General features: G+C 46.5%; 1 protein-coding gene across 2 annotated transcripts in view; it reads left to right on the forward strand.

The window, feature by feature from the left end:
• The window catches only part of LOC147697071 (torsin-4A-A-like), a 51,516-nt gene extending 28,601 nt beyond the window's left edge, over positions 1 to 22,915 (forward strand). Inside the window, exon 3 of one of the 2 annotated variants that reach the window (XM_086933283.1) lies at positions 20,887 to 22,915. In XM_086933283.1, coding sequence (XP_086789409.1) covers positions 20,933 to 22,207 — 1,275 coding nt within the window. In that variant the 5' untranslated portion in view covers positions 20,887 to 20,932 and the 3' untranslated portion in view covers positions 22,208 to 22,915. The remainder of the gene's footprint in view (positions 1 to 20,886) is intronic. The other variant, XM_086933284.1, reaches the window with a different exon arrangement.
• The last annotated feature ends 371 nt before the right edge of the window (positions 22,916 to 23,286 follow it).

Consider the following 23,286-nt stretch of genomic DNA (forward strand, 5'->3'; position numbering starts at 1 on the left):
CTCTCCCCCAGCCCGACCCGGCCTCAGCCCGGTCCCGCAGGAACCACACACCACTCTTGCACGGCCTCCGTCCCCTCAGGGACCCCTGCCCTCGAGTATGTCAACCTCGTGGGCCCGATCCACTGCCCGTCTACGCGCCCATCCCGGGGCGCCATCTTGGACACTCCACCACGTGGCCGCCTGGCCTCCGGCCGACCTCAACCCTGGGCCTGGCAAGGCCTCAGACATCCCGGCACCACTCTCCACCCAGGAGGTGAGCGGGCTACTTGGCAAGTCAATGGGAGAAAGAGGTGTCGATGGCTCTCCCCCGCCAAGTGCCGCTCACCCATCGCCTCCCCGGGCACTGGCTCCACCTCCCTGCTGTGTGTCTGGACTCCCTCATCCCGGACCCCCCGACCTCCAAGTGCGAGGGTCCGGACATCAAAGCACACCAGCCCTATAACTGGGGCAGCTCCAGAGCAGGAAGGCAGTTGTATCTTGGAGTCGAGAGACGTAAAGAGGAACTCATCCTGGACGGACTACTGGCGCTGCCATAGCTCTGTCTTGTGCACCATCGTCCTGCCTGTTGGCGCTGCCACAGCCTTCGTAATCTTCATCACCTTCATCGTCGTCGGGACCTGCTGGCGTGGCCGCGGACCGTTGTAACCGCCATCTTCACCGGGACCTGCAGGCTCCGCCGCGGACCGTCGTTTTCCTTCGCCCATCTCGGGACCTGCCTGGCTCCGCCGCGGCCCGATCATCTAGAACGCCGAGCTCGAGGATTGAGAGCTATTTTCCACTCATTGGTAACAAAGACTGTCCCGCTACCCCTTTTCCTAAGCCAGAGACTAGAACCGAGGGGACCCCTGAGTCCAGACCTCCTTGTATCCATCATCGTAACCTAAGAATTGCATATAAAGTCTCGTTAACCTTCAAACTTGTGTGGTGTCCGTCTGTGGGGGGGAAGTTACTTGTCTGTACAGTCGTTGGAGACGGCTCTCCCTGGAGACCTCTCCCCGTAACCTCGGCCGACCCTCCCGGTCCGTCTAACAGCGGTGCATTACAGGAGGAAAAAGCGTACAAAGTAAACATAGAGGTATAATACTGCAATATATGGAGGAAGGCTCCGGGGCACCCACGGACAACGCCGGGGCGGGTGGGGGCCCTGAAGCCTAATTGCTCCTGGACAACGTCGGGACGGGATGCTAGTAACGTTATAAAAGTCAAAATAATGTTCAGCAGAAGTGCATTAGGACCTGGATGTAGGTGCTGGACATGATAAATGCACTGTGTTTGGTGTTTAAGCTGCAGTTTTAGGTGTTGGTTGTTATTTTTGGATTAAAACATCCATAAAGAACACCACTTTACAGTGGGAGTTAGTGAGGCGTCAAGCTGACAACGATAGTCCGGTTGGAAGGGCTCGTGGGCATACTCCATTGAAGCTGTACTTTCACCCATCCAAAAAAATTGTCAATTTTTATAATGGTTTTAATTCACTTCACAATACCATCCAGAAATCTGACCATGCCAAAAGTAGGACCAAGTCCAATGATTGTCGCTGTGGTTGCAAGAGTTCACAAGTGGACATGAATCTCATGTCTGGGGAAGATGGGCGGGCTGGGGGTGTTTATTCCTCTGTGTAACTTCTGGAGTACAGCAAACATGAAGGTATCTTCTCTGGCTGTACGATGTTGGTATGCTGTATGTAGAAAGCTATCATTGTGATTTTCTCCCGTTTGCTACCTGCTCACAGGTGGTGGTCAAACTTGTATATGGTCACTTGAGTAGAATATATGCCCTAGGATCACACTGTTGGTGACACAGCATTAAGTTGATAGTCATACATTCGGAGCTGGCTGCTTCTCCTTGAACGGTAGGGCATCTACTGGCTTGGCACACTCGAGGAGATTGAGCAATGAGGTTCAGCAACATCAGTTGTGACTCAAGGTGGTAACTGTATAATACCTTAAAGCCTCAAGGCAGTATCCAGGTTGCCACAGTTTATGAACTGTCTGGGCCAACCGGGGATCTCAGTTGTGTGCCTTTTTGCCAGCATTCTGTCCCCATAAGACTAGTTAAAAGGATCTCATTGGCTGTTGCAGGGTAAAATAGTGACATTTGATGCCACAGATCGGCTGTAGAGTGACATCATTGTCATTCTCTCCAGGTGTCTGTTCTTGGAAAAGTTATCCCAAATGATGAACTTAGAATACTGACTGCTCTGGCTTCTCTACATGTGATGGGTGTTCTGTGCATCCATATCATGTGACGTCACCTTTCTAAGCAAATCATTCCACACCAAGTGGGATGAGTGTGATCCTAAGCACTCATTATGGACGGAGGTAATGGAAGGACTTTGTCAGAACTCCTTTGGCACCAGCAGGCATCTACCATGTTCTTTCTCGGCTGTACATCTACACTAATAAATTACTCACTTTCTTACCCCAGGACTGTTCTCTCTACCACATGGTCCCCTCCACACAATCCACACCCACTCTGGTTATATTACAAACATTTAATCTGCTAGCAGTGCATAATGCAGGAACACCTATGTGTTAAGAAAAGATAAATACACCATTGCCTATCCTTCATAAAGGGAAGCGGGTTTGTCTGATGCTTCTAAAAGATCACACGCTCAATTTAAGGCAATGTTGCTGTTCTGCGTACAGTGCAAGAGTACACATGATCTGGTTTAAATTACTTTAAATAAAAAAAATCAAGAATGAGACTTGATGATGCACTTCCTATAACCTTTATTAGAACATTGGAATGTTGGGAGCTCCATTGAAAACAATGGAGTGCTCTGGGCTTATAATGGCTGGTATAAGGCTGGAGCTCCAACATTCCAATGTTTCTTTGTTCACAGCTCTGGCTGTAAACAAAGGGTTCAGGGAGCCTGAGGGGATTCCAATCCCCTCACGCTCCCAAAAGCCTTTTTTTTTTTTTTTTTGTTGAAACATTCTGTCCTCTAGTGACAAAATGTTCTAATAGCCTTATAGCCCTTCGTAGATGGGCTATACCGCTATTAAAGTCCCTCTCCCTTGTTAAAGGCCCTCGCCTTCGGCTCGGGGCCTTTAACGCTGGAGAGGGCCTTTAATAGCCGGTATAGCCCTCTACGGTGGGCTATAAGGCTATAGTCGCAGATTGTTTGGGTTTTACGTATCTCGCTTGTTCTGGACATGTTTGTCGTTCATTGCTGCAAGGCTTGTGTTGCATCATCTTGCAGCTCTGAACTTGCCTGAGTTTTCTGTTGGCTGTGGCACATTGAGCATCTACATGGCCACTCTTAGTTGCATCTTAACCAGGTTAACGTTAACATGAGTGCTGTATTTGAGACCTAGGACAGAATATCGCAGGACTGATCTTCCAGCGACTTATTGGCAATTTTGGCCTTTGGCACTATGGCAGTTGTGATGCTGAGAAGCAGATGCATAAAAGTGAGTTGCTAGTCAATCAATCAATCATGGAATTTGTAGAGCGCGCTACTCACCCGCTAGGGTCTCAAGGCGCTGGGGGAGGAAGAGTCGCTACTGCTCGAACAGCCAGGTCTTGAGTTGTTTCCTGAAAGAGAGATGGTCCTGGGTCAGCCGTAGGTGGGTGGGGAGGGAGTTCATGTCTTGGCCGCCAGGTAGGGGAAGGATCTTCCGGTGGTGGATCTGCGAATATGTGGGACGAGGGCGAGGCTGGCGGATCGGAGCTGGCGAGTGGGTGTGTAGAAAGTGAGGCGGCTGTTGAGGTACTTTGGGCCCATGTCGTGGAGAGCCTTGTGTGCGTGGGTGAAGAGTCCGAACGTGATCCTCTTGCTGACGGGGAGCCAGTGCAGGTCTTTCAGATGGGCAGAGATGTGGCTGTGACGGGGGATGTCCGGGATGAGGCGTGCAGAAGCGTTCTCTATGTGCTGGAGTCTTTTCTGGAGTTTGGCTGTGGTTCTGGCATAGAGGGTGTTCCCGTAGTCCAGTCTGCTGGTGACGAGGGCCTGGAAGACCGTCTTCCTGGTTTCGGTTGGGATCCACCGGAAGATCTTTCGGAGCATGTGCAGGGTGTTAAAGCAGGACGACGAGACGGCGTTGACTTGCTTGGACATCGTGAGGAAGGAGTCTAGGATGAAGCCCAGGTTGCGAGCATAGTCCGTTGGCTTGGGGGCGGTGCCCAGGGCAGGGGACCACCAGGTGTCGTCCCAGGCAGAGGGAGAAGAACCCAGGATGAGGACTTCCATTTTGTTTGAGTTCAGTTTCAGACGGCTGAGCTTCATCCATTCCGCGACGTCTTTCATTCCTTCCTGGAGGCTGGCTCTGGCGGTGGTGGGGTCGTTGGTGAGGGAGAGGATGAGCTGGGTATCATCAGCGTAGGAGATGTTTAGGTTGTGTTGGCGTGCAATGGCTGCGAGGGGGCTCATGTAGACGTCGAAGAGGGTGGGGCTGAGCGAGGATCCTTGCGGAACGCAGCAGATGACTTCGGTGGTCGTGGAACGGAACGGGGGAGGCAGGCTCTCTGGGTTCTTCCGGCGAGGAACGCGATGATCCACTCCAAGGCCGTTCCTTGGATCCCGGTGTTGCTGAGGGGTTGTATCAGGGTGCAGTGACACACGGTGTCGAAGGCTGCTGAGAGGTCCAGGAGGATGAGAGCCGCTTTTTCCCTGTTGTCGAGCAGGGACCTGATGTCGTCAGTAGCTGCGATGAGGGCGGTCTCGTTGCTGTGGTTTGCTCGGAAGCCGGACTGCGACGGGTCGAGGGATTCGTATGTCTCGAGGAAGGCGGAGAGTTGTTTGTTGACTGTCTTTTCGATGACTTTGGCAGGGAAAGGGAGGAGTGAGATGGGGCGGAAGTTCTTGAGGTCCGCGGTGGGTTTGTTCAAGAGGGCGCTGAGCTCGGCATGTTTCCAGCTCTCCGGGAAGGTGGCGGATGCGAAGGAGCTGTTAATCATGTCCCGGAGTTTGGGTGCGATGATGAGTCGGCTTTGTTGAAGATGTGGTGTGGACAGGGGTCGGTGGGCGATCCGGAGTGGATGGTGTTCGAGTGCGTGGTGTCTTCGGTGCTGACCGGGGTCCAGTTGCAGAGGGTGGTGGGGGGGCACTGGTTCGGTGGTTGGGAGTGTGGTCTGTGCGCCGAAGCTGTTGTGTAAGTTGGCGATCTTGCAGTGAAAGAATGAGGCGAGTGAGTCGCAGAGGTCTTGCGAGGGTGTGATATCGTTGTTGCAGGCGCTGGGGTTGGAGAGCTCTTTGACGATGTTGAAGAGTTCTTTGCTGTTGTGGGTGTTGTTGTCCAGACGTTCTTTGAATGTTGTCCTTTTGGTGGTGCGGATCAGCTGGTGGTGTGTGCGGGTGGCGTTCTTGAGGGCTGTCATGTTCTCAGTTGTCTGATCGTGGCTCCAGGCTTTCTCGAGGGTGCGGCAGGTTTTCTTGGAGTTTTTGAGGTCGTTGGTGAACCATGAGGTTTTCTTGCTGCCAGGTCTGCTGGGGGCGGGGGGGGGGTTCTTCAGAGGCGCAAGGTCATCGGCGCAGTTGGTGAGCCACTGTGTGAGGTTGCGGGCTGCTTCGTTGGGGTCCCTAGTGTTGGTGGGAGGGTTCTGGCTGAGGGAGGTGGTGAGTTGGTCGGCGGAGATCTTGTTCCAGCTTCTGCGGGGAACCTGTTGCGGGTGGTGGTGGGTCGTGGTTCTCCTCAAGATGAAGTGGGCGCAGCTGTGGTCTGTCCAGTGTAGTCCGGTGGAGTGGCTGAAGGAGATGTGCTTGCTGGAGGAGAAGATGGGGTCTAGCGTGTGACCGGTGTAGTCGGTGGGAGTGTTCACCAGTTGCTTGAGTCCGAGGTTATCCAGGAGGGCGACGGTGTTGCTGTCATTGTTGTTCTCCAGGTTGAGGTTGAGGTCTCCTAGGAGGATGTAGTCTGAGGAGGTAAGGGCGTGCTGGCTGATGAAGTCTGCGATGGCTTCGCTCAATTGTGTGCGTGGTCCTGGAGGTCTGTAGATGAGTGCCTCTGAGGGTGGTCTTGGGGTCGGTGTGTATCTGAAAGTGGAGGTGCTCGGCGGCGGTGAGGGTGTCGTCGGAGTAGGTCGAGACTCGGATGGTGTTTTTGTGGACGATGGCGATGCCTCCTCCGGTTTTATTGATGCAGTCCCTCCGGTTGATCTTGTAGCCCTCCGGGATGGCTATGGCGATGTCGGGGGGGGGGGGGCTGAGGAGGCGTTCATCCAGGTTTCTTTGAGGAAGGCGACATCTGGTGATGTTGTGTCGAGGAGGTTCCAGAGTTCGACAGCGTGTCTGTGGACGGATCGGGTGTTGAGCAGAATGCACTTGAGGTGATTGTTGCTGGTGCCTGGCCTTGCGGGTGCGGTACAGGTCCGGAGGCTGGTGAATTTGCAGGCTTGGCAGGTGAAAGGTCCGTGGGTGCGTTTCGGGTTGGCATGGTAGCAGGCGGGGCTCCGGCCGGCGTTGAGGGTGGTGGCATTGTACGTTCGTCTCGTGGGCTGGCATTGTCGGGGGCCAGGGGTCCTGGCGCTGGGCGCGGTCCAGGCGCAGACGGGCTTGCCTTAGGCGCGCCAGCTGCGTGGTCGCTGCGTGGTCTGCATAAGTGCTGACGGGAGCGAGGAGCAGCTGGGTGGCGGGAGCGGGGCGGCGAATGGGGATGCAGGGGGGTCCGGGGGTGGGGCCGCAGGGAGCAGCGGCGGGAAAAGAACTAGGGGCAGGAGGCAGCGTAGAGCAGGTGGCAGTGGCATGGGGGCGACCTAACCTGAAGACGGGGTCAGAGGTCGCTCGCTAGTCTTGTGAGAATGCCTGAGGGCAGATTGGGTTGTTCTGGTAGGAGAGGACCAAGAGGGTGAAATGCATATTTGGTGTTTGATAGTCACTTTTCCCTTGATGCTGTGATGATGAGAATGTAAGAAGGCCACAATGTGAAAATGCAAGGCGTGGTTTAGTACTATTACTATGCAGTGTTTACCCTGTTGATAGTGGGTTAGCCATGGTGATGTGGTTTGATGGGAAAAATCTGCTTTGCATGCAAGTTGTGGAGGATACATGAAGGAACGAAGTTTGAGAAGAGTCTGGGTGAGATGGTCCCAAGGCAATGAGGTGTTGGAATGATGCTAAATTTACTTGCCTGTTGGTTAGATTGTGGCACTGTAGTCATTTAGCAGGTGATATGAGCATGAAACGTGTCCACTTGCTGTTTTGCTTACAGTAGAGTAGACTTTATACAGATATTGAGATTAATTTGTTCTGCAATCTGTCACTATATTACTCCCTTCCCTAAGTAGTCAGTCACCTGGCGACTGTAAGAACTGCAGCAGTGTAGCTTGTGTCCATGTATGATGAGCTCCTTATTCATGGGCACAAAATCCACAACTGCCTTTAGTGCAGTCAAGACTGCTAACAGGTATGTTTTGGCCTTTTTTAAAAGCTGAACTTTTGGGAATGGTATGGAAGTTTAAGATCTGGTTCCAGAATTCAGTAGCATGTACTGAGAACTAGGTTCTTCCATGGCCATTTTTTGTTGACCTGCTTGATGGTTACAAGGTGTGCTGAAGCTAAACTGATTGTGGTCCGGAGGGTATCTGACCATCTTAGCTTGTAATACGTCTTGCCCAGGTATGAGTCTTTTACCATTGGTGTGAGGTGTTTGCAGATTGGGTGCGCAGAAGGGGATTCATCTCTTGTGCTGAGTTGCAGCAGGAGTATCACTGGATTTGCTAAAGTGTGTGAAGTATGTGTGCTTGGATGGCTTCTGTAAGCATGGTCAAAGCAAGATAGTAGAATGTTGATCAATACACCAAGAGTAGAACATGTTCTATTTTCCTTTGTCTTGCTCTGGAAGAAAGTTGCCTTTGGTGTAGAAAATGTGATATTTTCCCTTATGTCTTGAGCTAGAAGAAAGTTGCTTTGAGTGGGTTACTGTGTAGGATATGTTGCCAGAGAGCAGTATCTCTTCTCTAGGTTGATCATAAGATTTTTCAAAAAGTGAGAAACACTAACTGACCCTGAAGTGTGAAGAGTGGTTGATGGAAGGTAAAAATGTGGTGTGGTGTTTGATTTTCAGAAACTTTCTGCCTGCTGGACGCTAAACCGGTTTGCAATAATATTGATTAAAGGAATGAGTAGGTTTGTGCATCTATCTATACTTATAATAAAGAGAGAGCCCAAACCTTTGAGGTGGGTAATCTCAGGAACCACAGCACCAACCACAACACCCAATACAGCGTTGGAAAGGCCAGTTGCAGCAGAAGGACATAGGCTATGCAGACGCCCATCATATACATTTAAAAGGTAAAAGAACCGTGCCGGCAAAGTAGTCCCTTGTGGGCGTTTCTGCTTTGTGCTGGGGGCGTGACAAACGCTGGGGCCGTGCGGTACGTTCCGCCCTTCATGCCATGTCTCATATCGTGTGCTGTGGGCGTGTGCTCGGGGTGTGGGCGTGTGCGGGGCGTGGGATTTCGGGAAAAAAAACCGAGCTTTGTGCCCAATATTTCATTATTTTTTTCTTCCCAGAATATGTACATTCCAGCTCCGGGTGTCCACCCTAATTCCTTTAAATACCCCTGCACCCCATAATCATAACCCACCCTTATTCCCTAAAATACCCCAACACCCTTAAACACGAACCCATCTTAACCCTATAAATATACCCTGTACCCCAAAACCCAAACCTATCCCTAAACCCTAGAAATACCCCTGTACCCCAAACCTAGCCTGAACCCTAAAAACACCACTGTACCCCAAAACCCAAACCTACCCCTGAACCCTAAAAATACCCCTGTACTCCAAAACCCATAACTATCCCTAAACCCTAAAACTACTCCTGTACCCCATAACCCAAAACTATATCTGAACCCTTAAAATACCCAAACACCCCCAAAATATATACCTCAGTACCCCAAAACATATACCCATACTTACCTTATCCAAACATTAAAAAAAACATGCTTTTACCATTCATGCATTTACAACTAATTTAGTTGTAAATGTATGCGTGGTAAAAGCATATAAAATGTAATGCCATGCGTTATAATGGCATTGCGGAGTCATGGTACTTTTGTAATGAAAGTATGCGGAGTGATGGTATGCGGAAAGAAAGTTGCGGACTAATGGGTGTTTACCCTCCCCCGGTAAGTACATTGGTGGCATGGCGGCCCACATCCCAAGCAACATGCTCCATATTTTTCACCACCGATTTGAAAAATGCACAGGTCTCTCATTGATGGCCAGCACCGACATACACTTTTAGACACACCTCCCTCCACCAGTTCTAGTATTGCGAACTTTAGAGCTGGGGAGCTACGTTCGAATCACTCTTAAGTGCATCAGCAGTGCACTGTGAATCGGAGCATTTCACAGGCTTGTCACAGATAAGAAATACTATCAAAACGAAATCCTACAAAACCATATACTACTGTCCGGCAGCAATTCATACCCGGACAACGTCTGGATGGGCTGCTAGTTTAATATAAGAATCAAGAAACTCGTTTAGTTCCAGGCGATACCTGTATTTTTCTCATCAAGAGCATGTTCATTGAGGATTTGTCCCCTTAAATATTGTGTTGATTTTGTCAGAGCATGGCTCTGAATCGGCAGGAAAAAACACAGTTCTTATTTTAGACCCCATGATGTTCTTGGCAAATAACAGGAATTCTGGCTTGATTGGGGTAAGGTATGCCCTGGACACCCAGGTCTGGATAATGTGCTGGCAATGTAGAGAAGACTTTTGTATAATTATGTACCATCGACCTATTGTTAAATGTTGATGCTGTCTGGGAGTAGAGCACCATGTGGCTCCCTTTATAGGTTGGAGATGACGGAGGACAATATGAAATGCTGGGCGACTCCTTGGGTGATGGGGCTCTTTTGGAACCTGGAGATGCCCATGTGAACAATGTGGTGTTGGTTGGAAAGGTAGGAAGAGAACCAGTGAAGGACATTTCCAGTGCATTCCATTTGACAATCCAGGGTGCTTAAGAGGGTGGGATGGTCAACTGTGGTGAAGGCCGCTGTGAGGTCTAATAATATTGGGAGGTTATCCTCATCTGTGTCAGGAGGGCATTATGTAAGGCAGCGGTCTTGTGCTATAGTGAGAACTGAAGCCAGACCGGTAGTTGTGCAGGAGATGATTAGCATTAACATGACTTGGTGTTGACTGACTGTTGAATGATTTATCAATTCTCTTCCCAATGAATTGTAGGTGAGTGAGATTGTAGTTGGTGAGGTCATCACGGTCTAGTGTTGGTTTCTTTTGAAGTGTAAGGATCTGGCTTGTCTTCAGAGCTTCAAGTAGGATGCCTTGAGTGAGTAAGGCAATGGTCATTATGAGCTGGGGTAGAGAGATTCTCTAGAGAGACCTTTTGATTAAGGCTGAGGTTATGACCTCTTCTTTGGGACCTGACTTTGAGGAGTTGAATGTATCGTCATGACCTTCAAGAGATGAGGGTAGTGAAGGATGACCATTGTGGTATTCTATTGAAACGGCAGGGAATAAGAGATGAAGCATGCCTGGTGGGGTTGATGTGGTGTCTGATCTTCTGTATTGAAATAGTAGATGGCATTGCACTTTTCTGTGGCGTAAGGAATGGGTTCGGCGGGAAGTTGATGCATTGCTTGATTGTTTTGAAAAGTATTTTACTTCTGTTAGTGTCAAAGAATTGATGATGTAGGTGGGTATAGTACTTTGGTTTGGCTGATTTGATGAGTGGTCTGCATGTTGCACTAGGGCTGTGGTTCCCAAGCTGTGCGCCTCGGCACCCCGGTGCGCCGTTATGAGTTGCCGGGGGTGCCGCGGCATGACGTGGGGAATTGCAGTGGCAGCGCTAGAAATTTAGAAATGCCACCTGCATAATCGTGTAATATCCGCCGGGAATGGAAAGAAAGGGTAGTCTGATCTTTAAGCAACATGCAGAGTGGAGCTGCAGGGGCTCTTAGAAGGGGTGAAACAGCAAGACCTCATTAACATGCAAATGGTCTTTTAAAGACCTGTGAGGTGCTTGAGTGCGACTGCGTGTGTGCCCAGGAGGTCTTATCTCACACAACTGGGGGAGGGGACTGGGGGGCTGAAGCCCTTTGAGTCCAATGGGTGTTGCGCGCCTGAGTCTAAGGGCAAAAAGAGAACAGGCACGGAGCTAATGGATAGAGGGCACAAAGGGAGCAGGCATGGAGGAAAGGGGCAGTCTCAGGGCACGAAGGGAGAAGGCATGGAGGAAAGGGGCAGTCTCAGGGCACAAAGGGAGAAGGCATGGAGGGTAGGAGCAGTCTCAGGGCACACAGGGAGCAGGCCTGGATAGAAGGGGAGTCAGAAGGCACATATGGAGATGGCAATGTACAGAAAGGGTAGTCTGAGGTCCCGAAGAAAGGAGGCATGCACAGAAGGGGCAGTCAGAGGGTGCAGGGGCAGGCATGGACAGAGGGGGCAGTCGGAGTGCAACAGGAAATACTCCAGAGGTCGGGCTTACATCCTCACCCACCCGTCCTCCGGTAAAAAAATGGTGGGGGGGGGGGGAGCCATGGCCAACAGCCAATTAGGTCAAGGGAGCCACTGGTCAAAAAAGTTTGGGAACCACTGCACTAGGGGACTACAGTATTATTAGATCATCCTTAGTTTTGCTTCCGACCATTTTCTTTCCTGTTTGCGGATGGATTGTTTATAGTCGGCAAGGTCTCTAGGGTGCCAAAGGCTTTGGCTTCCACTTGTTTTTTATTTATTTTATTTTTATTTTTTATTAATTGGGGCGTGGATCTTTATGTAGTTTGCCAGAAAAGCGTTGAAGTTGTTTAGAATTGTGTTGCTATTAAACATTGAGTTTATAGGGTGAGAGAGTAGTAAAAGCAGTCGTTTTTTCAATGGAGAAAACTTTAAAATCTTCTCTTTTGGGTTGACCTTGGTTTGTTGATCAGACATGAGGATGTCAGAGAGGTTGGTCTATTGCGGGGGTATGGGTGGTTTGCATTGGATCAGGGTGATGCTGAGAAGACCATGTCGAGCATATTTCCTTCTTGAGTGTTAGTTATTTGAGTTTCTGTACAATGTTGAGTGTGGTAATAGACTGAGGGAAGGTGTCTCCAGAGAAAGCTTGGTACACACTCCAGGTCTGGGACAAAACTCTTCTCACAAGGCAGGCCTAGGCCTTGACACACATGAAGGATTAGTATGAGACTGGCTAAACATCCAAAAAAAACAGGGTACTGAATACTCGCAGGTGGGCAAGCAGGGTAGGAGACATGGCTGTAAACCATGCAGAGGACGTTTCCATCCCAACAGATGTTGAAAGTGTAGGGGTGACTGGGGTATGCTCGAGGCATTTTATTATGGAGTACAATGTGCTTATTCTAATTTGTTTGTGTGAAAAGACGTTGCATGGTAATGGGATTTCAGTTCGGTCTGTGGTAGACTGCTTCCACAAAGCTTCATGAGGCGTACCGGAGAAAACTGGTCCTACTTTTACATCTTACCAATCGCACTCGCCTGCTACCAGGCATTCAGTTCACATTCACACCAGGCATCTGCAGTGTCCGGGCTGGCTGCTAATTGTCCAGCCTCCTTTGTGTGACCTGTATGGATCCCTCTTATTTCGTTTGAACTCGCAACTCAAATCCATCTGTTTACTTTTAACCACCATTTTCACCAAGCCCTGAGCATCCCAATAGAAATGTAGCCGCATGCTGACGTATACTTCCTCCGGCAGAGTCATTGCACGGGTGAAGGAGTCAAGGACTGTATTCACTGTAAGGAATGGCAGATCAATCCCTACACCTGGTCATCTAGTTTGTGGTTCATCCCATCACATACTTGCACACCCAGGAGAGAGGAGTGGACATGGGTAAAGTGATTATAGTCTCAGAGGGAAAAATGCAATGTGCTAGCATTGAGGGGCGAATAGAATTGATGTGTCTGCTGTCCTGTGAAGACCTCTTTATCATGGTGAAGGCCCGCTCACTCAGTAGTTGACCCAATGATGAAGTGCATCATGTGAAGTGTGTATGGGTTAAACCTACTTTTTGTTTTTTATGTAGCGCGAACTAGACCCAAAGATATCTGGTATCAGAGCGCTTTACTTGAGCACCAGTTTGGTTAGAGATGGACACATTCATTTTTGTTAGGCACGGGGAGAGGAAGTGATTTGCCCAGAATCATAGGATGTTGATGCAGAGACTTGAACCCGGTTCCCCAGCTTCAAAGTGGACCGCTCTAGCATAAGGCCGCATCCTTTCCCCTCTACTTTTGTAAGATACCCACCATTAAGGTGAATATATGAAGCAATGGGCACTTTAAAGATCGGGTTCTTTTGTCCGCACATAGTGATATGACAATCCTCTCTGCTCAAGTAGATAAACCATATCGGTAATATCACTTTGTTTTTCACCTCATTCTCTCAGTCTTGCTCAACAACTCCATAGTTGATTTAGTGATTGCTGGTGATGCCTGAAAGTGGTGTGGCATAATACCAGCCACTGGGTCACTTTGTTTTTAAAATTTGCCTTGGATCCCCTCAGACAAATGTACCCTTGCACTCACTGTTGCGCGCACACACACACACTTTTATAGTCATTGAACCCCACTCACAGCTGCTGGTTTACAGAGGCTACGATGTGAAATCCTGGGTTACAGGTGTTCTGCTTTAATAGTGGAGCAGTGCAGTTGCACCAGGGCCTCTGCAGCCATGTGCAGCTGCACCTGGTGCACCCCTGACTCACTCCCACTCTCTCTTTCAATCTCCCCTTTACTCATTCATTGTAATTCACTTACACTGCTTTGCTCACTCACCACTTTCATGTATTCATACTCACTCATTGATTGTGACTGTCAATAAAAGTGAACGTTTTCCAAAGACATGAAACTAACACACACTCACTCGATCTCATACTCTCTCACTCGCACGTACACAGAGAAGTACCACAGAGTTTTTTTTTTTTTTTTACCCCTTGCATGTGTCAGACGGCCGGGGGCCGTCCAACGTCTCTTTGGGCATGTGCGTCGGACGGCCGGGGGCGTCTGATTTGCGTACAGGTGGAATTCGCCCGCACCGTGGGGAATTCCAGCCGTGCCCAAATGGTTAAACTTGCCTTTCTTCCTTTTATTATAAGTCAAAGGCTCCAAGGCAGAAGCTGAGCAGGAATCGTGCTGGTCATAGGAGCTAGCAAGCCATGATGTCTACCGAGGAGCCAGACAGAGCAGCATGGGCAGGTTTTAGAAGAGGACCCCAGGACTGGAACCACAGTCCTATCAGATGCTGGTTCAGTGCTGGCTATCCATTCCCATAGTGCTCTGTTTAGGCCATTAGCCTTGGGGAGGCACAGATGTGCACCCTGACAGTCACATTGGTGCAGATGTATGCTGTGCCGCTTGAGGCATAAGGAGTATGTCTGATAAAAAAAAAAATCCAAAAAAAAGGTTGTACTTGTGTGAGTGGGCCATAGTTGAATGAAGCCCCTAAGACATGCACAATCTAGGCACCCACCTGCATTGCTGCCAGCCTCATTGTGTAAATGCAACACAAAAAGATGATGTACGGAATGTTGAATATTGGCAAACATTCACCCCCAGTCAAAGATCTGAATGGGTAGACATGTGTAAATGTATGTATACTTGTAAAGCGCACTATCACCTGACGGGCATCTTGGCGCTGTATACCGCTGTGGAACCCGTCCTGGCTTTCCCTTTGAGATGCTCCCTACTGGGCCACCCCCAAGGTGAAACCAGGCATCCCAGCGCTTTTAGGGCCGTTGTGGAGATTAAGCAAGCTATTGCCCAGAGTTGCAAAGCCGGACCCATGATTAGAGTAGGCACCGAGGCGAGAATTATCGAGTCTGTGGACATTGAGCCCAAGACCCTGCCACGTCTGAAATTGAACCCTGGTCCTGGCCAGACCTCTGCATCGGGGTCTGCCGCTCTAACCATTGAGCCACACTTCTCCATACATGAACTTTGATCCCTAGCTTCAAAGACTTCAACTTTCTCCCTCTATTTTGCCTATGTTTTTTTCTTTCATCCTAGTTCTGTCATATACTGTTTCTTTGCTAAAAGAAAACGTATTTCTACTCTAGTATATATATAATACTTAGGTTACACTATATTGCTTTTCTTCTCGGTGTCATCAATATGCAGTTACGTTATTTTTACACTTTAATATCTAAAACAGATTTGTTGCATGTATTTTTACCATCCACACTGTTTATCTGCCTTTAGATTTTTCTTTTTTTTTAACTAAGTACTGGGTGTAAATGTGCGCCCACTAATTTATATAAATAATTTGAGACTTAAAACTACTGCTTAATTTCAGCTGGGGTCTTCCTGTATCCACAACATCACTTAAGTAACACATGCTCTTAAAATGCAAAAATCATCCAAAAGTATTGATTGAAGTGCTTTTAAATAAACCCACTTAATCCATATTACATTTACAGACAAAGTAAATTAAAATATTTGCCCAGGATATTGGGGCCACTGCAAAACTTAAACGTTAATCCCAAACCTCTCCGATTCAGCACCTTTCTCCCTTACACCACATACTCCTACACTCCACAATGACCTTTCTCTCACACATTCTGTTTTTTCTTTACAGCGCATTCATTTACTTTTCTCACCAGATCCCTTCCTTCTTTTTGTTTGCTTAATCCCTCACACTTTTCCTTAACATTTCCTCCTTCTCTTACACTCCTGTCCTAATTTCTCTCCATACTCTTCCACGCTTACTCCTATTCTCTTAGCCACTCTCACCCCACTTTCTTACCTCATCCCATTCTCCTCCTCTTTGCATCTGTTTTACACCCACACTCTCATACTGCGCCACACTGCTTTGCTCCACTCTGCTCTGCTTTGCTCCGCTCCACTCTGCTTTGCTCCGCTCCACTCTGCTTTGCTCCACTCCACTCTGCTTTGCTCCGCTCCGCTCCACTCTGCTTTGCTCCGCTCCACTCTGCTTTGCTCCGCTCCACTCTGCTTTGCTCCGCTCCACTCTGCTTTGCTCCGCTCCACTCTGCTTTGCTCCGCTCCACTCTGCTTTGCTCCACTCCACTCTGCTTTGCTCCACTCCACTCTGCTTTGCTCCGCTCCGCTCCACTCTGCTTTGCTCCGCTCCACTCTGCTTTGCTCCGCTCCACTCTGCTTTGCTCCGCTCCACTCTGCTTTGCTCCGCTCCACTCTGCTTTGCTCCGCTCCACTCTGCTTTGCTCCGCTCCACTCTGCTTTGCTCCGCTCCACTCTGCTTTGCTCCGCTCCACTCTGCTTTGCTCCGCTCCACTCTGCTTTGCTCCGCTCCACTCTGCTTTGCTCCGCTCCACTCTGCTTTGCTCCACTCTGCTTTGCTCCACTCTGCTTTGCTCCACTCTGCTTTGCTCCACTCTGCTTTGCTCCACTCTGCTTTGCTCCACTCTGCTTTGCTCCACTCTGCTTTGCTCCACTCTGCTTTGCTCCACTCTGCTTTGCTCCACTCTGCTTTGCTCCACTCTGCTTTGCTCCACTCTGCTTTGCTCCACTCTGCTTTGCTCCACTCTGCTTTGCTCCACTCTGCTTTGCTCCACTCTGCTTTGCTCCACTCTGCTTTGCTCCACTCTGCTTTGCTCCACTCTGCTTTGCTCCACTCTGCTTTGCTCCACTCTGCTTTGCTCCACTCTGCTTTGCTCCACTCTGCTTTGCTCCACTCTGCTTTGCTCCACTCTGCTTTGCTCCACTCTGCTTTGCTCCACTCTGCTTTGCTCCACTCTGCTTTGCTCCACTCTGCTTTGCTCCACTCTGCTTTGCTCCACTCTGCTTTGCTCCACTCTGCTTTGCTCCACTCTGCTTTGCTCCACTCTGCTTTGCTCCACTCTGCTTTGCTCCACTCTGCTTTGCTCCACTCTGCTTTGCTCCACTCTGCTTTGCTCCACTCTGCTTTGCTCCACTCTGCTTTGCTCCACTCTGCTTTGCTCCACTCTGCTTTGCTCCACTCTGCTTTGCTCCACTCTGCTTCGCGCCGCTGTGCTTTGCGCCACGCCGCTCTGCTGTGCTTTGCGCCACGCCGCTCTGCTGTGCTTTGCGCCACGCCGCTCTGCTGTGCTTTGCGCCACGCCGCTCTGCTGTGCGCCACACCGCTAATTAACTCCTCTACAATGGACAGCACTCTTCTTTACTCCACTTCATTTACTCTCCTTTACTGCACTACGCTCTGCTCCACATCACTGTCCTTTAGGGCACTGCACTGTGCTTTGCTTCAATCAACTGTCCTTTACTCCCCTCTGCTTCCCTCCACGTCACTGTGCTTTATGGATTCAGGAGTAGTGCTACTCACAGAAAAAACGCTTCAACACCTCATGATGGGTAGCAAGTGCTATATAAATGCAAACTTTTTCCCTCTTCTATCCCTCCACTATCCTTTCTCATTCCAAATAAGTGACTAACATATCCGCCACTCAAATTACTTTTTAATATTTCACTATACTAATTCACCATTAATAGTTTATGGGTTCTGGAGTAGTGTGCTACTCGCCGAAAAATTGGGGGTAGTATGCACTATATAAATGAAATTACAATACAATACTGTACTCCATGCCACATTTCTTTACTCCATTCAATGCCACTCTACTAGGCTTTGCCCCACTCTACTGGGCTTTACTCCACTTGGCTCTACTCTGCTTCACCCCACTCTGATAACTTCACACCACTCTGCTAAACTTCACTCTACTTAACCCCACGCAAGGCCTCTCTGCTTTACTACAAGCTTTTTTAAATATTTTTTTTAGTAGGTATTGGAGGTAAATGTGTGCAGTTATCTATGTGAACAATATTGGCCTTTAAGCGAGTGCTTAATTTAAGCCAGGGTTTTCCCGTGCGCACCACCCCACTTAATAATTAGCACATACTATATAATAAAAAAAAAAAAAATCACCCCACGGTTTTGAAGTAAGGACGAAATATTTGATCCCTATTCTAAAGGAGGCAGGGTTTATTCAAGTAAAGCCGGCACTCCTGTTTTTACAGTTATTGAAGACCCCTAGGATTATGTTTCATGTTGCCAATTTCCTAGTGGGAGCTGTCGGGATCAAGAAGAGGAAGATGACCAATAACCCCTATAATGTTTTATAGTAGATGAAAGCAAGTATAATGTTTACACTACAGGGAATGTTTACTGAACGAAATTGACATGTGGGATTGTATAATGAATGATACCTTGTATTCCTATTTAACTGACCTCTATTTTAATGTATTTTTAAGGTATTTTAAACGCATTTTTAAAGGTCAATATTTTTTATACTTTTTGTAAATATTTTGATTGTGTAAATTAATCGTGATTTTATTCTGTATTAACTTTGCTTTTTAAAATATGTGAATTTTGTATAGTGCTATTGTCTTTTTATGATATTGATTTATCGAAATAAAGTATTTTGACTGACTGAAGTGATTTTCAAATAACACCACTTTTACATATTACATTTACGTACATACATAGTAAATAGCATTTTTGGGTCCACTTAAACTTCAATCCCCAACCATAGAATTGTCCTCTTTCTTCCTCATGCCACATCCACTCCACAATGACCTTTCACTCACATTCAGTTTTTTCTTTACAGCACATTGATTTACCTATCTCACCCGATCCCTTCCTTCTTTTCTGCTCTTACCCCTTTACACTTTTTCCTTTTAACATTTTCTCCTTCTCTTACACTCCTTTCCTAATTTCTCCCCACTTTTGACCTTGCTTACTCCTATTTCGTCTGCCTCTTAGCCGCTCTCTCCACACTTTCTCTCCTTCTCCTATTCTCCTCTTCTTCCCTTATCTGTTTTGTCATTTCCCTCTCTTACACTCCTGTCCCTAGGACATATTTCACAGTGAAATTAACTGTATTTAAATTAGTCCTTAGTTTTAACCTGGGGTTTCCAGTGCACACAGCGGCACTTCATACCAAAAAAATCACCCAAAAGTATTGAAAGTAATCTTAAATAATACTATAATACATTTTCTTACATACAAAATAAATAAATATTTTGTCTCTTTGGTTCAATGTGTTCTTTCATATTGTACACCACTTGTGTTTTTTAGGCTTGGATGGCCTTTTAAGTCAACCGTGAACACATGGCATTCTTGCTTTTGTTTTCAAAACCCAAGCCATTAAGCATCCTGTTTCCCAACTGCTTCGGAAGGCCTTTTGATAATTATCAATGGCTAAATTATTTCCTTGCTGGATACATGAACATCCTGCTTTCATAACACAATTGCACTTTACTATTGGTTTCTGCAAAAATGTTTGTATCCTCCTTACTGCAAATATGCCTATTAAACCTAAAGATTTTGCACTTTTTTAAACTTCACTTAAGGACATAATACATTTCCATACATTACAGCATTTTCCCAAACACACATGCTGTTAGGCCACGCCACGTTTGTTGTTGTAGGCTGAACAACATTTGATTTGCTTGTGCAAACCGTGACGCTGCAGAGTAGTGTTTTTTAAAATTTGTATTATATATTTTTAGAGCTGTGTAACATGGTGTTTGTTTTAAACCATTTTAGCCTAAAAATTGTTGCTCAATTTGAGCCAGTGTTTTATGGTGCACACCACGGCAATTAATAATTAACACCTGCTTTTATTTTTTAAAAAAATCCCCCGAACGTAGTAAAGTGAATTCAAATGGCAGCAGATAAGGCCATAACAAATGCTTTTACATATAAGGAAACTCATTTATTGCCCAGGATCACAGCATGTTGGGATCCCAGCAATACTCTAACTAATCCCCAGCTCCAAAGTTAGAACCATTCTCCCTTTATTTATGTCAAAGCTTGTTTCGTCCTATTTCTGTAATATACAGGTTTTTCTCTAAAATAAAACCTATTTCTACTCTAGGGTGTGTGTATGTATATATGTGTATAGAAACTTGATGAAATAATGTATGAATCTGGGTTTCATGGGTTTCTTTTAACATCGTGATTTTTGTATGAATATTTATACGTATATATTTATATATTAGGTACCATGCAAATAACTGCTTATATATTTTGTACATTTATATAATGTTTTTACAGATATTTTTGTATTACATTTGACAATTGATTTTAGACACTTTTATTTTTCGAATGTCATGAAATGTAGAATTAGTTCTTCTGTTTCCATTGAACGTTGAAAATCAATTGAAGCCTTTTCCCGCTCTTTAATATCCTCCCCTTTTTCGATGTCATGTGATCAAGCCTCTTGGAGGAGGCGAAACGCGGCATGGCGGACTGCTGGGCGATGATATTTGCACAATAAAGCACAAAGAATTGCTTCAGTTTATGGGTCCTCTCATCGTCATTTTCTTGAAAGGGGAAACGTTTTACATGCCGAGAACTTTGAGATATATATTTCTGCACAATGTTGGTTTTGGGCGTGCTGCATAATGTGCATGTTCTGTAATGTGGTTTGTCTTTTATTAACTATCATATTGTTGCAAATCCATATGAATTTTAGCCACATATGGTACTGCACCCTGCAGCATGGCTTGGAAAAGAAGCATTTGCAATGCAAAAGGTCTCGCATTTGTTAAAGTTAGAGCTATTTGAGTTAAAAATGGCTGTTTTTTACATTTGCTTTTCTATACCAATAGCAAATATAATTACTCAACTGCAAATAAAAAATGTAATTAAAACACCTAGTCAATTTTAACACCAACAGCTGTAAATCAAAAAAAGTGAGACCTATTGCATTGCAAATGCTTGCTTAAGTAAAACCTTAAGTTTATGCACCAGATGTAAGATTGAGTGGCATGCAGCAACTCTATAATTATTCAGAAAACACAGCTTCCGCAAAATGGCATAATTCCAGTGGCTTTTCATTTAACCCAATCCAAACCTTAGTTTCAAGCCTGAGGGGGGTGACAACTTTGTATAAGTGGTTTGAAATGTGATAAAACCAAATCATGAATGAATCTAAGGTGTATTTACTTCTTATCCACTTGTAACACTTCTCTTTTCTGACACTTTTTTCTCTAGCTAAGCCAGTTCTTATGTAATTAACGGCAACGACATAGACATAGACATGGAGGAAGTCCTGCCCTGCACGGATGCGCCCGAAAGCTCCAGAAAGATGTCCCTGGCTTTGTGCCCCGTACGAGCTGTGGTCCGTTTGCGTCGCCAGATTAGGAATTTGAAGAAAAGCAAGCTTCACCTCGACCTCTCCGGGGGAAGGTCACAGGAGACTAGGCAAGCAAGACTTCTTCAAAAGCAAATCTCTATGGACAAAACTTCATTTTTCAACACTGTTGGCTTTGAAAAGTCACAACATTTTAGTTTTGATACCCCGAGTTTGGAGCAGATGTCACAGTTGCCGGTGCTTAAACACAAGCGTAAAAAGAAACAAAAGCAGTTAAGAAATTTCCTGTTTCCACCTCATTTACGAAAGTACCTTCCCATTGAAGAGAAGAGCAAGGCCAAACGATGCCTGCTTCTCTTCATTGGCATTATCATCTTTCAAATTTTAAATGCCATTGAAAACTTGGACGACAATGTACAGAAATATGAACTGGATTGTCTTGAGAAGACCATGCATCGGGACGTATTTGGCCAGAAACTGGCAGTGAACACTGTTATGGACCTCTTGAAGGATTACCTTGCCACTCACATACACAACAAGCCACTGGTAATGTCGCTAAATGGGCCAAGTGGCGTTGGAAAGAGTCACATGGGGCGGCTTCTGGCCAAGCACTTCTGTTCAGTCATGGGTGGTGAGTTTGTGCTTCAGTACTATACTGGGCACAACTGCCCTGCTGAAACAGATGTGCTTTCTTGCCAAATCGACCTATCTGGGAATCTTTCTGATATGATGGTTCGAGCAGAAATAGAGGAGAAGATCCCAGTGTTCATCCTAGACGAGATGGAAGAAATGCCTCCACTTCTACTTGACGTGCTCCATGGGTTCTTTCAGCCGCACCAGAGCAATGAGTTTCTCAATGCCATCTACATATTGATTAGCAACATTGGTTCTAATGGGATCACCAAGTATGTCCTTCAGAATGCATCTAATGAGGACTTGTCGCAGCACAGGAAGAGGAAAGAACTTGTTAGTATTATAGAATCTTCGTTGAGGCAGCATCATCCTCTGTGGGATCGCTCCGAGATCGTTCCGTTCATCCTCCTGGAGAAGAGCCATATTATCAACTGTTTCTTGGACGAGATGCTGAGGGAAGGTTACTATCCAGATAACAGCAACATTGAGAACATGGCAAGCCAATTAAAATATTACACGCTAGGGGAGAAGCACTATTCTATAATGGGTTGCAAGCAAGTAGTGGCCAAAGTGAACTTGCTACACTGATCGTTCGAAACCGGTACAAGACTGAGCGGCTGAAGTTGGATGTTTTTAAGACCTAACATCTAACAATACTTCACTCCATGTCTTATTGTAATGCTATGGACCATTTTTTAAAATTCTCAATTGTCTCTTCAAACAATGGTCAAGATTCAAATTTACCGATGGAATTCCCTCCCTCAGACAGACACTCCCAACCTCATGGCCCCGTTCCACCAGAGAAATATTTTTAATGCCACATTTTATGCCAATCAAAATAAGGAAGGGGGGGGGTTCAGACTTTTTATGAATTTTAATGCAATCTACTTTAATGAGCAATCAAGCTGTCATTGCGTTGTAAGGTCACCGCGTTGTAAGGTCACCGCGGTATCTTACAGGTTAAAGGCCTATCAAGGCTTTGGTCTTGTATCTAGGCAATTTAATCGGAATTGAAAGGATTAAGTGAAACTATGTGATTAAATGGACATGCTGAAAATACCTGTTCAGTACAACACAAACCAGAAACTCCATTTTGTTTTGAGAACAAGCAATAGAAATGTGAAATTTAATTTCTTAGGAAAAGAATCTTCTGACGTGTTTTTTTATTTAAAGTCTGCCTTTAGTCAGGAAATAATTTCAAATCTCCTTTATTTCTACAGATTGTTTTCACATCTGATCAATTTTTGCCTGAATAAATCTTAAGACCTGCTAAGTTTCCAGGTTTTTGTGTAACGTGAAATAATTTTCCTTTTGTAGATCAGATGGTCTCTCTTTTTGTAAAAGTTGGAACTGCACATCTCATTAAGCACATTACATCAAGTAATGGCTATCTCGAGGTCCTCTATACCTTCAGAGCCATATAGGGTCACCATGGAACCAACATCCTAAAAAAGTTTAGGGTTACCAACAATCTACCACAAATGGGCATCACCTGAGGTCTGATTCCAGAATCTACTGAAGCCATAAAGATGCAAAGTCTAAAGGAGCTCAGGCACTAGATAAATACAGGTGATCAAAGAGCCTACAGAGCATGCAAACACAGGAGCAAACAAAGGCGACCTATTGCAGGTAAGTTGGTGTCAAAAGAGAGCTGATGCACTAGAATA

Source organism: Lissotriton vulgaris, chromosome 8 (assembly GCF_964263255.1).
Source record: "Lissotriton vulgaris chromosome 8, aLisVul1.2, whole genome shotgun sequence".
Lineage (NCBI taxonomy): Eukaryota > Metazoa > Chordata > Amphibia > Caudata > Salamandridae > Lissotriton > Lissotriton vulgaris.